At 36.4% G+C, this 14,784-nt stretch overlaps 2 protein-coding genes across 3 annotated transcripts; one reads left to right on the forward strand and one right to left on the reverse strand.

Moving 5' to 3' along the window:
- Positions 1–1,051, reverse strand: LOC18775341 (uncharacterized protein At5g65660). The gene is made up of 2 exons (XM_007207424.2): positions 632–1,051; positions 1–436 (listed from the first exon to the last, which is right to left on the reverse strand). The coding sequence occupies exons 1-2, from the start codon at positions 860–862 to the stop codon at positions 269–271; spliced, it is 399 nt and encodes a 132-aa protein (XP_007207486.1). The 5' UTR covers positions 863–1,051; the 3' UTR covers positions 1–268.
- Positions 6,954–12,132, forward strand: LOC18774376 (auxin-responsive protein IAA9). 2 transcript variants are annotated; one of them, XM_007205297.2, is made up of 6 exons: positions 6,954–7,208; positions 8,434–9,115; positions 9,203–9,429; positions 9,616–9,757; positions 10,772–10,833; positions 11,714–12,132. In XM_007205297.2, the coding sequence occupies exons 2-6, from the start codon at positions 8,448–8,450 to the stop codon at positions 11,749–11,751; spliced, it is 1,137 nt and encodes a 378-aa protein (XP_007205359.1). In that variant the 5' UTR covers positions 6,954–7,208; positions 8,434–8,447; the 3' UTR covers positions 11,752–12,132. The 2 variants fall into 2 exon arrangements, with proteins under 2 accessions (XP_007205359.1, XP_007205358.1); XM_007205296.2 differs by having other exon boundaries at positions 6,969–7,208; positions 8,437–9,115.

A 14,784-nucleotide genomic window follows, 5' to 3' on the forward strand; every position in this document is an offset into this window, starting at 1 on the left:
TTATGAAAAAAGGCAAACAACATTTACTTTTAAAAATGTAATTATATTCCTAATCCTTCTAGAAAATGTTCACCTACAAAGTCCCCAGAAAAAGTAACAAAACCACTCAAATTAATCACTTTCACCAAAACATGGTCCTAGACTAAGAGTGGTGATCATATAGCCTGCTCTAAATTTCTAGCTCTGTCTCATAAATAAGTGAACTAAAATTTAATTGAATGGTAAATTATATATTTATTATGTACACACGAAAATGGTCATTAAATTACTAATACAAAGGCACAGGAAAGCGAGGTGGCTTTGGCTGCTTTTGCACCTTCACAACAATCTTCTCTTCTCTTGGAGGCTCTCGGGGGCATGGCAATGCCATAAACTTTGGAATTTGATCCCCAGGCATTATCACAGGCAAGCTCTGCCTCTGCTTCTGCTTTAAATCCTAAGAAAAACACAGAGTCCATTAATTTCTTCAATATAAAGAACAGGGTAAATGTTTTTAGATATCCGACATATTATGTTACCGACGAGAACTGTAAACTTAAACCGTAGTTTAAATTGACAATTTGATAACATAACATAATAAAATATGCACGGCGACTGTAAAATGAATGAATTTACAGTTTACTGCAATTACCATGTGAGGAGGCTTAGATTTGGAGGGTGATTGTGGCTCAGCATCGGCCTCGGGGTCTGCGTCTTGGGTGAAAGATCTACGGAGTGATCTGAGCTTGTCCCAGTGGTAGCAGCAGGAGAAGATTCCGCTGAGGCTGAAGATGATGATCAAGAGGAGTGCTGTGCCAAGAGGGAAGCCCAAGGACGGCCGAGATGCATCCACGTGGGGTGGCGAAAAATCCTGGCTCTCCATCACTTGAATCTGAGGCTGCTGCTGCTGACGAAGACGACGGTGGTGATGGTCCTCTTCCTTCACTCATGTGGTGAGGAGGACGCAGAGGAGCCAGAGTTTGGTTTTGGGTTGAGGAAATGGGATTCTGGGAATTTAAAAGAGATGGGTTTTGGTTTTTGGGGTGTTTGGAAATGGGGATTTATAAAAATGAGTGGAGAGGGGGAGAGAGAGAGTACGTGTAAAGGATACACTCAAATGTCCAGGCCATGGTACGGAATGAGAGTGGGGTCTACTTGCTTGGTGCTAAGCATAATGAATTAGACTTTGGACCTTATTTTGTTATGCTTTTGATTGTTTCCTTGGCAATAAAGAAACAAAATGATAGAAAAAACAAAACAAGATAACATTAAAAATAGTTGGGAAATTTTTGGATCTAAATGTGAAAGCAATTTTAATGGAATTAGAAAGATGCCCTTGAGCTGGCTGCCTTGATGCTTACTATTTGAAGGAAACGGAAACCATTCATCTTTTTGTTCATGTATGGATGGCTCTGGTGCATGTTATTGTGTCCAAGGAGGAATTATTGTATTCCCAAAACCCTCCTTTTAATATGTTTCCCAAGCACTTGTTAATCAATTAGCATGTGTAAATCATTACTGGGTAACCACCTGCTTTCTAATAATAGACTCCTTTAATCATTCAATCATATGCATGCATGAAGTCGGTGAGTATTCTGCGCAGAACATAGGGGAAAATCGAACACAAAACGTCAAGTACAAGTACATAAACCTTTAACCACTTGGATTTAGTGGAAGTCTCAATTAAAAGAACAAATGTGTTGAATTAACATTTCTTTTTGTGGTAGGTGCTATATGATGAAGGGGAGCCCATTTTGTGCAGTGTTGCTTATCCCTTACCATGGCGGTGGAGCCGTAGTCCTTTTCTTTCCTCCTCTTTTTGGCTAAAATGGTAGACACCTAAGACATATGAGCTTTTCTGAGCAAAAGCAGCCGTGTAGGGAGTTTGGTGAGTTTTTCCAATTATGAGACTGATATCACTTTTTCCATACAAACCTACATCCCCAACGTGTCAACCAACTCTTGGATAAAGAAAAATTTTGTACTATTTTTATTTCAAATTTTCCTGGAATCTTGAGAAAAAGTAAAAGAATGATCAATGGGATCAGGATTTCATGGATTCTGCAAAAAAAGTACTCAGATTTTTTTAATGTGGTGCCTTGGACCATGAGGCAATTCCATTTGAGTGTTTTTGAAGAGATGGCTACGGTTGTGAACAAATTAATTAAAGAAATATGGACCCAAAAACCGACCATCCCATGTGCATGCTAATACAACCAAAAGTCTTATTGCAGCGACTGTAAAAGAACGTGATCAAGCACAACAACATCAACATGGTTGCTGCTGCTATCTTAGAAGATATGCCGTGTGGAACTCAAATTTTGAAAATACTTGGCAAAGACTTGACTTGTGTTTTTTTTTACTTGTAAATAAACTCCAAATTCCCTTAGACAAAGACTAGCAAAATCCTTTCGTACTGTTTTCTCTTCACGATGTGGACTTGTTCTACGAATGAAGCTAAAAAGATTGACCCAATTGATTGAGTTTTGTGTGTTTCACCTTCACTTCATTGACATGCTCTTCACGCCCAGTGGAAAAAAAACAGAGAAGAGGAAAAGTAACAATTGAACTCTTGCAATTCCCCAAAGAAAATAGAGCCTCTCATAATAGTGTATAAGATATCGGGCATATTTATTCTTAACTATCAATTGATTTCGAGTTAGATGCGTTCATTGAGCTGGGTTGCTTCCCAAGAAGGGTGCCTAAACAGTCTTCTTTCTGTTGGAGGAGCGTTGATGAGTCCACACCAAGGCAACTTCTTGGTAGCTTCATTTTTGGTCTTACCTTGTTTGACATTTCAAGAAAATTATACCCAAGCAAGCAAACATGATAGCCTATCTTTTGTGAAAGGAGCTTGTAATTTAAGTGGTTAAAAACAATTATTCATACACGTTTCGACTTGGTTTGTTGGCTCGATTTGGATTGGATTGGAGTTAAATCCAAACTAATCTTTACAATATGTTAAATTATTATCCATTTTAACAAATACAGACTAAGCACACCAAACAACGGCTAAGATTTTAATTGATATGGTCTATTCCAATCCATTGTATGGATGGCAATTTCCTATTAAGTAATGGGTCAGTTTTTACTTTTTCGATCTTGAAAACCATTCTTATTAACTTTGTAATTTGTTGCACAGAAAGCCTTAGAAGATGGAGCCCATCCACAAAGAAGGCTTCAAATTGAGATATGAACCCAGCCAAAACCCAAGTTCACCTCATATCAAGCCCAATCTGGAATTGGGTCCTGTGAATTGATTTTCAACTATCTCCATCAAGATTCAAAGCTGCAACACTCGGATTTACTGGACCCATATTAGTAAAATAAGCCGTGAGGTTTTCCTTGTTTGCTCTTCTAGAAAGGAAATAAAAATGGTTTTAGTGTAGGTAGGAACTTTCAAATCTAAGCTAAGGACATTGGGCTCTGAGGTGGGGGGAAATGGGCTTGGGGATTTTAAGCCTAGAATCTTAAGTAGGAATTGCATTGGGATCTAACTTGGGCTAGTGTGGAAAATTGGGCTTGGATGAATGGGTGGAGTGACTTGAGCTACAACCCAAAATACCCTAATACGACCGTGTTATGAACAGTAAACTCACACGTCATCCGGTTCATGTCCGATTGACTCTATGAGCCTTGGTTTAACCGTTGCACGAATTGTGAAGTCGATTTGTGTGACATGGTTTTGTCTTCTTTTTCTCTACGACATGCATCAACTTCAAGGTTACTCTAGGGCGCAGAGTATGATGGGGAAGATGTGTCAATACCAAACGCAAGATGACATTACTCAATTAATCAAAGTATTTGAATCTCATATGACACCAAAAACATGCAATGTCCAATCTCATATGACACCAAAAACTTTGTCTAATCTGAAGCAAGAATTCAACCCAATCAAAATCTCGTGCATTAAATTTGGTTTTGCCAGGGAACTCATCACTAGGAAAATGCAGGCCAGGCCAGGCGGGCTTCAGGCGGCCTAAAATTTCTCCAGCAGCAAGCAACCAACATGCTTTTGTCTTTTGCCAACAGTGACACTGCCCCATGTTTCTTAATGAACCCACCACCCTACATCTATGTTAGCTACACTTCCTATTAGTAGCTAGCTACATAAATTACCATTAATAGTAATACAATTATTTTTCCAAAAAAAGGGAACAAATTAAATAAATAGTAGGTGAAAGTGACGTGGGGGATGATGTCAGGGTGATGATGGATAACATTGTGGCATGCACAAAACATGAATGCCTGTGCCCAAGCGTGCAAGACCGCTACTGCCAGTTTCATCATGATGCTCTCGTTCGTTTAGACCAAACCAAACCAAACTATAACCCCAAATGTTTTTTGTTTTTTGTTTTTATTTTTATTTTCATTTAGACATTTATAATAATAATAATAATAATTGATTATTAAAAGGGTAATTGTGGAAAAAAGAAAATGATGGAGGAGGGAGGTTAGATGTCCTGCTCACCACCCGGCAAACAGACGTCAACTGCCGTTTTCTTGTCCCCCAATCACACTCCCAGCCCCTGTTTTTCCCTGTCCCCTTCCCTACTCTCTCTCCCCATTAATTGCCCCTTGCGTCACCGTCTCACCCACTCCATCCATGCGCTTTCTGATTTTTTTCCCCATTTGTCCCTACTAATTTGGTAAAATCTCAACCAAATCCACCATTTTATATTGATTTCTTCAAGCAAGCATTTAATATTTAGAATAAATTAGCAACGCAAGTTGCCAAAACCAAGGAAATAAATCATACAAAACTAGTTAATAATTGATATCTGGTTTGATTATCAAATCGCATTCCTGGTTTAATGCCTTGGTTTACTCTTCTGAATACGAAAGACTTGTCGCCACTTACTTATGTTTTGCTTTATCTCTTAAATTAATTGTCTATGTAATAATGTTAGATCAATTATATAGTCTGCAACATTAATTTTTAGTTTATTTTCAGTAAACAAACTTTTTAATTGTTCAAATAATTCAGACAACAATTAAAACCGTAGAGTCACCATCAATAATTAAACTTTTATAATTTATCAAAGGGCTAGAGACAACATCTTCGGATTTAGGGTTTAGAGGGGAGGAAACCGTTTTCACTTTGAAAAACACTTTTAAAAAACACTCTCTCTCTTAAAAAACACTCATAAAGCCGTTTTCACTTTGAGGGGGGAGGAAGCCATTGTTCTTCACTCCCTTCACCTCTTCCCCCTCAAAGACAACAAATGGTTTTCCCTATTTGTATTCGTTTTGTTATGATTTTCATCCAACTATCACAAGAGGCTACATTTCGGCTTCAGATCTCCACCGCCATCTTTTTTGTAGTTTCTTTATGTTTGGATTAAATTGCAGAGACTCTTTTGGTTTCTTTGTGTGGTTTTCATCTCTCCTATTGTGAGAACTTCACCTCTCCATTGTGAGAGCTTTTCATTTCTCTTTTGTGAGAGTTTTATTTGTATTGTTATAGCTTTATTTTTTCAAGCTTTATCTTCTTCTTTTTTTTAAAAAAAAATTCTAAGTTTGCAATCTTAGTTGGGATGTCTATGCTATAGTTTATTCAATCTTGCATGATCATTAGTGGAGGCTCACTAGATTATCTTAATTTTGATGTTAGACCACTCCGTTATTGTAATGGCTCTTTTTGTGGATAGTTTGTATTAGCCCTTCTAGCTAGTTGCTTTTTGTGGCTGAATTATGAATGCAATCATAGAATTTTTCAACCAAAAAAAAAAAGCCAACGTCTTCGGCGAGCTTGGCTTGTTTGGACTTTTGACTAGTGTAGGAAAAGGTTGTGGACGAATAGGATTATTAAAGGTAAAAGCTAGAGGCATACAGTGAGAGTTTATGGTGCATGAGTCAATGTTTGCAGTGGCTTGGTGGTCAGGGAGGCTCGAGGTGATGGGGCTGAAGAGGTGTGAAAATGTATAAATTAGAGGAGAATGAGATTTCACACACACACACACACACACACTATGATGTCGTGGGGATTCAAACCTGAGACTTATGGTCTGCAAGTCAAAACCCTTTTTCTATTGGACTAGACCCCGTTGACAATGTTAAATCAATTATATAATATTCAACATTAATTTTTAGTTTATTTCCATTGCCTTTTACTTTATTAAATGTTATGTTATGTTAATTTATTTTGCAGGACTACAAGAACTAAAATACAAGTTCTTGGACTAATATGTAAGTCATGGATAAGTTCAACCTCATTTACCCTTAAAGGGAAAAATTTACAAAAGTGTTGGAAATAACTAAAGGTATGACATATGGTCAAGTTGAAGGACTATATTAACTAAATTTGAGTTGGAAGACTAAGTCATGTTGTTTGGACACTCTACTAAGTCCAAGTGTTGGACATACGGACCCTTCTCGGACACCCATGTCCAACAGTCAATGCTGTGTCCATGATCAAGACACTCCTCATACATAGTCAAGACACTCTCCGGACATGGGTCAACTCAGACTCAAGGTCAACTAATGTGTTAATTCAATTGTAATTCATATAAATTTAATAAATTATATTTGAAAGACTTGAAAAACTTGAATTTCACTGTATAGTATTGTGAAATTGGAGTATGAACATCAATATTTTATTTTTTTATATAAGTATTATTATAATTTATTTTGACAGAAAAATAATTGAAGCCTTATAATATTTTGACACGAGCAATAACATAACGGGTCGTTAAAGCCCTTGTAACCAAACCGTCTGTGTGCCAAAATTCTATTTGTTTGCTCATTTCCGAAACTAAAAAGACTAGAAAGAAAATAGTATAAAGTTCTCACTGGAACCAAGAATTGACGGCTCAGATTCATTAAATTTAGTCAATCTCAGCCTTCAATCCTCCCATTCCTGTCCCAGATCGGCGCCGTGCAAAACCAGCCGGTCCGTATTTCGCAGACAAAGCATATATCAAAATAATAATAAAAAGCTAACCTTTTATCCGTATTTTCGGTTCTGCCCCTACTTGCTTTTTTTTCTTTTCAAAAGAAAAAACAAATCACTATTGTGAATTTGTGAGCTTCGAGTTCCTCGGCGAGCTCAGCCTAAAAAATAAAGCTTTTGTTGCTTTCTGCTTAATGGAAGGGTCTTAAGCTCTCTCTCTCTCTCTCTCTCTCTCTCTCTCTGCTCTTCTTTTTTGCTTTGTTTGCATTTTCTTTGAGATTTCAGAAAAGGGTTCGTCGGACTTCTCTTCTTTGTCTGATCCACACAAGTTACTCAGGTACGAGCTACGCATATTCCTTCTTTTTTATTTTTTGTTTTCATGCTTAGAAGCTTCTTTTATACACTTATTACTTGTATGTAATTTGGTATATGGTTCAAGCTAAGCTTTTTTTGCTTGTTTGAATTCTGGGTCTTTGTGTTCTGAGATCTTGATACTGTCTCAGTTTGAGTTCGTTCTGGAAATTAGTCTTCTTTGATTTCTCTGTAATTACACCTTTCTGGGTTGGTTTTTGTTTTTGGGTTTTTATTTTTTAACTTCTGCATTTCACTGTTCATTATTTCAGGTCAAGGTCTTGAGCATTTTCAGTTTACTCCCCCTTTTTCTTTGGATTTTTTAAGCTTGTAGTGGATCTTACAATTTTCTCTGTTTTTATAGACAGAAAAAATGTTTTACTTTTTTCCGTTGTCTGTTTGGTTTCCTAGAAAAATTGGGGAAATGAGAGAAAAGGAGTTACAAGTTTTTAAGAAAAGGTAAAGCTTAGCTCATGCAGACAAATGCTACAAAACCGAGTTGACCTTTTTCCTATTAAAGGAAGTAGAAAAACGCGGTTCTTTTCAGTTTGTTTTTATTGTGCATTTGTTTTGGCTTTGGATGGAGCATTGAAATTTTATTACAGCTAGTTTCTTATAAGGTTCTGAAATTGACGTTCTGGAGCTTACTTATTGTGTTGTTACAACCTTTCATTGGTGGTGAATTTACTTTTCCATTTTTGGTATGATCTTTTGTATAAGTTTCTTCTTGGTTCATTTCTATGTTTTCTTTTTTGGGCGTTAGAAAACAATACTCTTGAATCTTGATTTCTATGTTTTCTGAAGCCTTATGATTATATGTGCAGTACCACTGGCCACTGGCCCAAGCTGTCTCTTTTACCCTTTCATGAACCTAGTGGCTAGAGATTTTTGTGGTGCTAAAAATTTCATTAATTTTCTGCTAGGCACTGTTTTTTTTAGCAGGAAGTTTGCCTACTGAAAAACCTTTATTCATGCCCTCAATTATTTTAGTGGGGCAATCATGATGAGAATACATGATGTCCAATCGATCAAAATTTCCAGAACTCTATTATTACTTTTTGTGAATTTAATTTCCATCAGATGAAATAGTTAGACCTTTAATAAGTGTACCTTCCCCATCTTGTGCTGTCAGGATTTTCATGTTTTGGTTTCAGTGTTGGTTTTGCTAGCAATAGATCTGATAATTTTGTTAATTTTGTTTCCATTTAAAGCAGTGTAGTTTCTAATGTCTCCACCACTGTTGGGTGGTGAGGAGGAAGGACAGAGCAATGGATCTATGGTAGCTTCTTCACGCTCTATGGACTGTATCTCCCATAATGGGTCTGGACTGAAAGAACGCAACTACCTTGGGTTGTCAGATTGTTCTTCGGTTGACAGCTCCACAGTTTCGAGCTTGTCAGAAGAGAAGAAGAACAAGCTTAATTTTCAGGCCACAGAGTTGAGGCTTGGTCTTCCTGGATCCCAAACACCAGAACGGGAACCAGATCTTTGCTTGTTGAGCTCAGGAAAACTTGACGAGAAGCCACTGTTTCCTTTGCTTCCGTCAAAAGATGGAATCTGCTCCTCATCACAGAAGAATGTTGTTTCAGGCAACAAAAGGGGCTTTGCTGACACCATGGATGGATACTCGGAGGTGAAAAGTTCTGTTTATACTGAAGGAAATTGGATGTTTCATGCAGCTGGTTCTGATTCTGAATCTCCAGAATCTGTTGGACAAGGGAAGTTTCCTGTGAATTCAATCAATGTGATGCTATCATCCAGGCCTTCTGGGACTCAGCCAACCATGACAAAAGAGGAGCTCACTAAAGTTTTACAAGAACAGTCTCATGCTACGAATGGAGCCACCCGTAACCCTTTGGGTGCTTCTAACAACAGCAGTGCCCCAGCTGCTAAGTAAGATGAAATTTTCAATTGAGGATTGTGAAGCTTTATATGAAAGTTGTGGTTGTTTGTAATCGTATCTTCTTCTTTGTTTGACAGGGCACAAGTTGTTGGGTGGCCTCCAATTAGATCATTTAGGAAAAATTCTTTGGCCACCACCTCAAAGAACAATGACGAGGTTAATGGAAAACCTGGTCCTGGTGGTCTTTTTGTCAAGGTCAGCATGGATGGTGCTCCCTACTTGAGGAAGGTAGATCTGAGAACCTACTCTACATATCAAGAGCTGTCTTCTGCTCTCGAAAAGATGTTCAGCTGTTTTACCATAGGTGAACTATTGCTCTAGTTTATTTAATAGTAATATCGTGCCTTTATTTTCTTTTTCTTATCAATGTGGTAATTTCATGCTTGGATATTGATGGATGTTTGCAATCTGAGATGTCTGAAGTGCAAATAGAGAAAACCATCCCATTTCTGCACAAACCCAATTTGTGCATTTTTTATTGTGATTTCAGGGCAGTATGGATCCCATGGAGCTCCGGGAAGGGAAAGGCTGAGTGAGAGTAAGCTGAGAGATCTTCTTCATGGATCAGAATATGTGCTTACGTATGAGGATAAGGATGGTGACTGGATGCTTGTTGGGGATGTCCCCTGGGAGTAAGTTCTGATTTACCCGTTTAATGTTCCAATATTTCTGTTATTGCTTTCCATCCACAAAGACAAATTTTTAAACTGATTTAGTGTACAAACATTGTTGCTTTATTCCAAAAGTTATACCCACCTCATGTCAGGAGGGTGATAGTATATTGTACATTTTAAACCATCCAAGAAACTAGAGATTTGGGATTCTGAAGCATCTCGAGGACTGGATAGTCTGCTTTAGTCTACATTCAAATCCTTCTTTATCTTTGATTTTTACATCAAATTGTGTCCATGCGATGAGAATGTATGCAAGTTCATTGATTATGTGATGTGGGGTGCAAGATGAGGTGGACAACAAAGTTATCATGCATCCCTTATTTTCCTATTTACAGAGAGATAAAGCCACTGTGACTAAGGATGTGAGGTTGGCCATCATAGTATCATTTACCGAGTTGATGGAAATATGAGAATATCCACGAATCTTGTTTAGTTGACATACAATATTTTTACCTCAGATGAATTCTTGCATAAACTATTTAAATTATACATGTTATACCTCAATTTCCATACTCATTTGTATATGTTTTCTATATTAATAATAAGAATAAAAAGGAAGGTCCATTTGTAGTATTAAAGTTTCAAAATTAACAAGTTTTTAATTGAGAAGCTCACTCATAAATTTTTGAAAATGTGATAGTAGGAAGACTTCAACTAGTTACTTTATGATGAACTACCAACTCAAGAAACCTTGTTCAATATGCTAAAATTAAATTCGTCTGTTTTGTATAATTTATATCCTTCTATGGATGCAAAAATGTTCAAGAGTTTTAAGTATTAACAGCAATCATGAGTAGTCTCATTGTTCTCAGACAAAAGAGGAAGGGAAATAATGGGGAAAAAAACAAAGGCAAGAAAAGTAGTTCATTCTAATATCATGTATCCATTGGCCATGATACTCATCTCAGGCATTTTTATTTATTATTTATGTAATGCATCTGCAATTTTAACTCCAATTCGACTTTTTAACAGGATGTTTATTGATTCATGCAAGAGGTTGAAGATAATGAAGGGCTCCGATGCCATTGGCTTAGGTTTGTCTTTAATGATCTCCCCTACTACTATTTGCACTGATTGGGCTGATAATAATCATCTTATTTGGTCAAAAATGTCATATTAGGTTTGGGAGAGTGTTTATGTCTGCATAAACAAAAGGGTAGTAAGATACATTTCTAAGTTTCACCAAATTTATCTTGTTGGCGTGCTCAGCTGGACCAGTTGATAAATATTTTCATGTGCTTATCAGATGGATATTGGGAATTAAATGATTATAAAACAATATAGGCTGAATTTTTTTGAGGCAGTGAATGAGGAGTGAATATTGTAGACGGGTTTGTTGATTTCCTATTTACTTCAGTAGGTATGATGGCAGTGTGCCAGTTGAGGATCGGTATCCAGCAATGAATAGATCCGTCCTTAGTTGACTTGAATGCTAAGCAAAGATGATCATGTGATATAGGAGAATCTGTTTCGACTTTCCGAGCCCTGTGGTGAAAGGGTCTAACAAGTAAAGTTGGTATTTTGACATGAACTATTTTCTAGTGGAGTTATCTAAGGTTGAATTTGACAGAATAAATGATGTTTGCAATATCTGTGCGATGTAGAATGCATTGAAGTGATGGTTTCAGTTTCATGCTTTGTTGCCACACAACTTTATTTATCATCACAGTAGACTTTTGCATTTTTCAGTGCTAGTTGCATATTTGCCATGTCACTTAAGGAAATACTGCTTCAAATTAGAGTTCTAGATTATTATAGTCCCAGCTTATATTTTTGCAAGATAGATCAATATGTGTGAAGATTGGTTAGTAACTTCTAGCATTCATAAACATTCTGATATTTTCACCTTTTTAATTAAATGGTAAATTGTACTCTTATCCTGCCCTTTCTTTGTTGTTTTGTTTTTTTGTTTAGCTCCTAGGGCCATGGAGAAATCCAAAAACAGGAACTAGCCGGTGCCTGAAATCGACTGTTTCGGGTTCCCATTTTCAATTGAACAATATCGCGGGGAAAGAGGAGTAAGCTGCAAAAGTTGGAACTTGGAAGGAAGAACACAGACAGTATGGCCTGGGCTGGATGGCAGTATCACGTTAAGCATCTTGTCTTGTTGATGTTTTGATTGTCTGAAGAAAAGAAAAAAGAGCCATTGTTTTTTAGTCTGTTTATTATGAAACGTCTTAAAACATGTTAAGAATATTAGTATTTGTGGAGTTCATAATGTTATAGCCAACTAGTTGAAGTTTGTGACGCCGATAATTGTTCTTCCATGTAATGCTTCTTTATCACTCTCTTCATAGGCTTCCTTTTCAGTAATGTCACAAATTTTCCCTTTTTGCCGGTCTCTTTACTCTACCTCACGCTCAGCCTTGGGCTGGGTTCGTACCGGGCCATAAATAGGTCTTGTTGCTGCCTGGCCTGGCTGTCCCAGATTTATGAATAACTCAGTCAACGTTTGCACTAAACATGTTGTCTTTGCTGTGTTGTAAAATAATTACTGTGAGAGAAATCAGTTGTGAGATAATTTGGCGTGGTATACTTTTTATTAAACATGTTGGTACTGATTCCTGCATAATCAGAAAATGATTCTCGCATAATCATTAAATTCATCGCCTCTTTAGAACTTATTTATGCATAATCAGAAAATGAAAGCACTTTATTAGTTGCTTTTCTTTATAATTTTTTTTGACAGTAATTTTTAACAATAAGTGATTTTCTTATAATTTATCAAATGAGTTGAGCTTTTCAAATTTTTTTTAAAAATTATTTATCGCTCCAAATAAGCAATGCCAAACAGTCACTAAAGATTATGTTCAACAGGCCATGTTCTTTAATCTGCGAGATTCTATTCTCTGCACATTGACTACCGCCCCATGTGGCAAAGATGTTGTCTCTTTGTGTTCTATATATAAATACCAGTCATAATCATGTTCAGCCGTCGGAGTGTAGGAGGTATAGACAACATGTTCAAGTGCTTCCTGTTCCTGGTATATTAACTAGAGCATAGAGTAGAGGCTGTTGTCTGTTAACAAACTGAAGCATGTTTAGACTACTCTTAATTTAAGTTCAGAATTTGGGTCGAGGTCGGATTGCAGTCCAAGTCCTCCGAAAATCGGGTAGGTCGGTTTGGGCGAGTCAGACCAATCTCTCACAAATTTACTTATTTGGAATTAAAATAGAAGGGAGAATTGGAATGAAATAGAATCAAAATGAAGTAAAACAAAAACTAAACTAACACTATCAAAGTGTCATGTTATGTTCGAACTTGAAATTGGGTAAACTCTGCTAGCCGAGCATTTTAGTTCAAAATCTAAATAACAAAAAAGTATAAAAGTCATTTTCATAAAATCAAAAGGCAATTATGATATAATCCCAAGTTCAAAGCCAAAAATGATGTTTGCTAGCTAGATAGCACATTGCTGACTGGTTGGTACTTTGTCAATTTTCATTATTCAGGTCAGGGGAGATGCAATCAGATCCAGTAACTCAAATAAAGTAGCACATTTGATATCCGGCTCAGTGGATATACACATTGACTTTTGATGCATCAAATACTTCCATCACTTTCTTGTGGCAGGAATATTTGGTGGATTTGCTAAAATAATAAGTATATCATAATCTTCATAAGTGGAAGCAATAATTATTAATTTTATTTAAAGGGTAAGCCTTCCTTTCCAGTATTTAATTTCCACTTTTTTTTATAAAAAAAAATACACCATCCAAATAGCCCCATTGCTGCATTATCAAACCAAGCTTTCCGCCCACAATTCTTTATTTGTCATTATATTTGATGTGACAATTATTTTATATGAGCTTGATGAATGCACCTTTTGACTTTTCTGTTCTGCAATGTTGACCACTTTCTTGATCATGGGGTGTTTGTTGGCTTCAAGCCTTGGTGATGCTGCTGGCTGGTTCATAATTCCTTGGATTATTCTTGTGAGGTTAGTGAGTGAGTGCAAAGCATAATCATGAAATTAATTACATTTAATATTGTTTATGACTTCATTTATTAATTCTCGATTCCATGAACCATCATGTTACTTTTGATTTCAATCATATGAAGTGGGTAGCTTATGATGATGTTGTTGCTGACTGATAAAAATTCATAGCCCTTGATCAACAGTTTTTTCTAAATTTATTTTGTCATTTTCTTCCCATCTATCATGGAACCTGTGATATTTGATTTGAATGCAAATTTGAAGTAGCAATACTTTTGGTGGAAACTGAAGGGTGATTTCATAGATCTTTTTGTCTATCAAATCAGACATATAAACTGCACCTCATTGTCCTAAAAATAACTGACAAAGTTTATACTTAAACATGGCCTTGTCATTTGAGTCTTGCTAGCTTAGAGTTTTGAGCAATAAAAAACTGATTTTATTTTATTCTTCATTTGGGTGTGCTTCGACTTAAGCACTCTATACAACGTTGTCATATATCATTTCTTTCACTTAATTTGGATTTGGGATTCAGTTTCCTTCTCCTTAATATAAGTTCGAGGTTGGGTTCATTTTTTACACTCCGACTTAGATTGAGTAAACGCACACTGTTAATGTGCTATGAGGAGTTTGAACTTAAAATTACTGATTTACAAGTAAAAATTCTTTTTCACCTGACTAGACTGCTTTGGCAGTTGTATACCTATTTTGTTCCATAACCAATATGAGTGGTTCAATGTTTGATGTTTGGCTCACCATAAGTACATGCAATATTGTCTAGGAGAGTGATTTCTCAGTGGAAACTTTACTTCCATTTTGTCCATATATCCAAAACCACTTTAAAGTTCTAGTATTTAAAATCTAAATTATAAGTGCGTATAATTAATTTTAGATATAAGCACAAAATCAATTTTTGTAGACTATTCAAACTGAAAACAAATACCAAACTATATCCCAAGCGGTCGGTAAAATTAGATGAATCAAGAATAAGTTAGTGGGAAAAAGCTGTAGTTGGTAGTGAGATTCGTTGGAATCATTTGTCCATTT

The sequence above is a fragment of the Prunus persica genome, chromosome G6 (assembly GCF_000346465.2).
Source record: "Prunus persica cultivar Lovell chromosome G6, Prunus_persica_NCBIv2, whole genome shotgun sequence".
Classification (NCBI taxonomy): Eukaryota; Viridiplantae; Streptophyta; class Magnoliopsida; order Rosales; family Rosaceae; genus Prunus; species Prunus persica.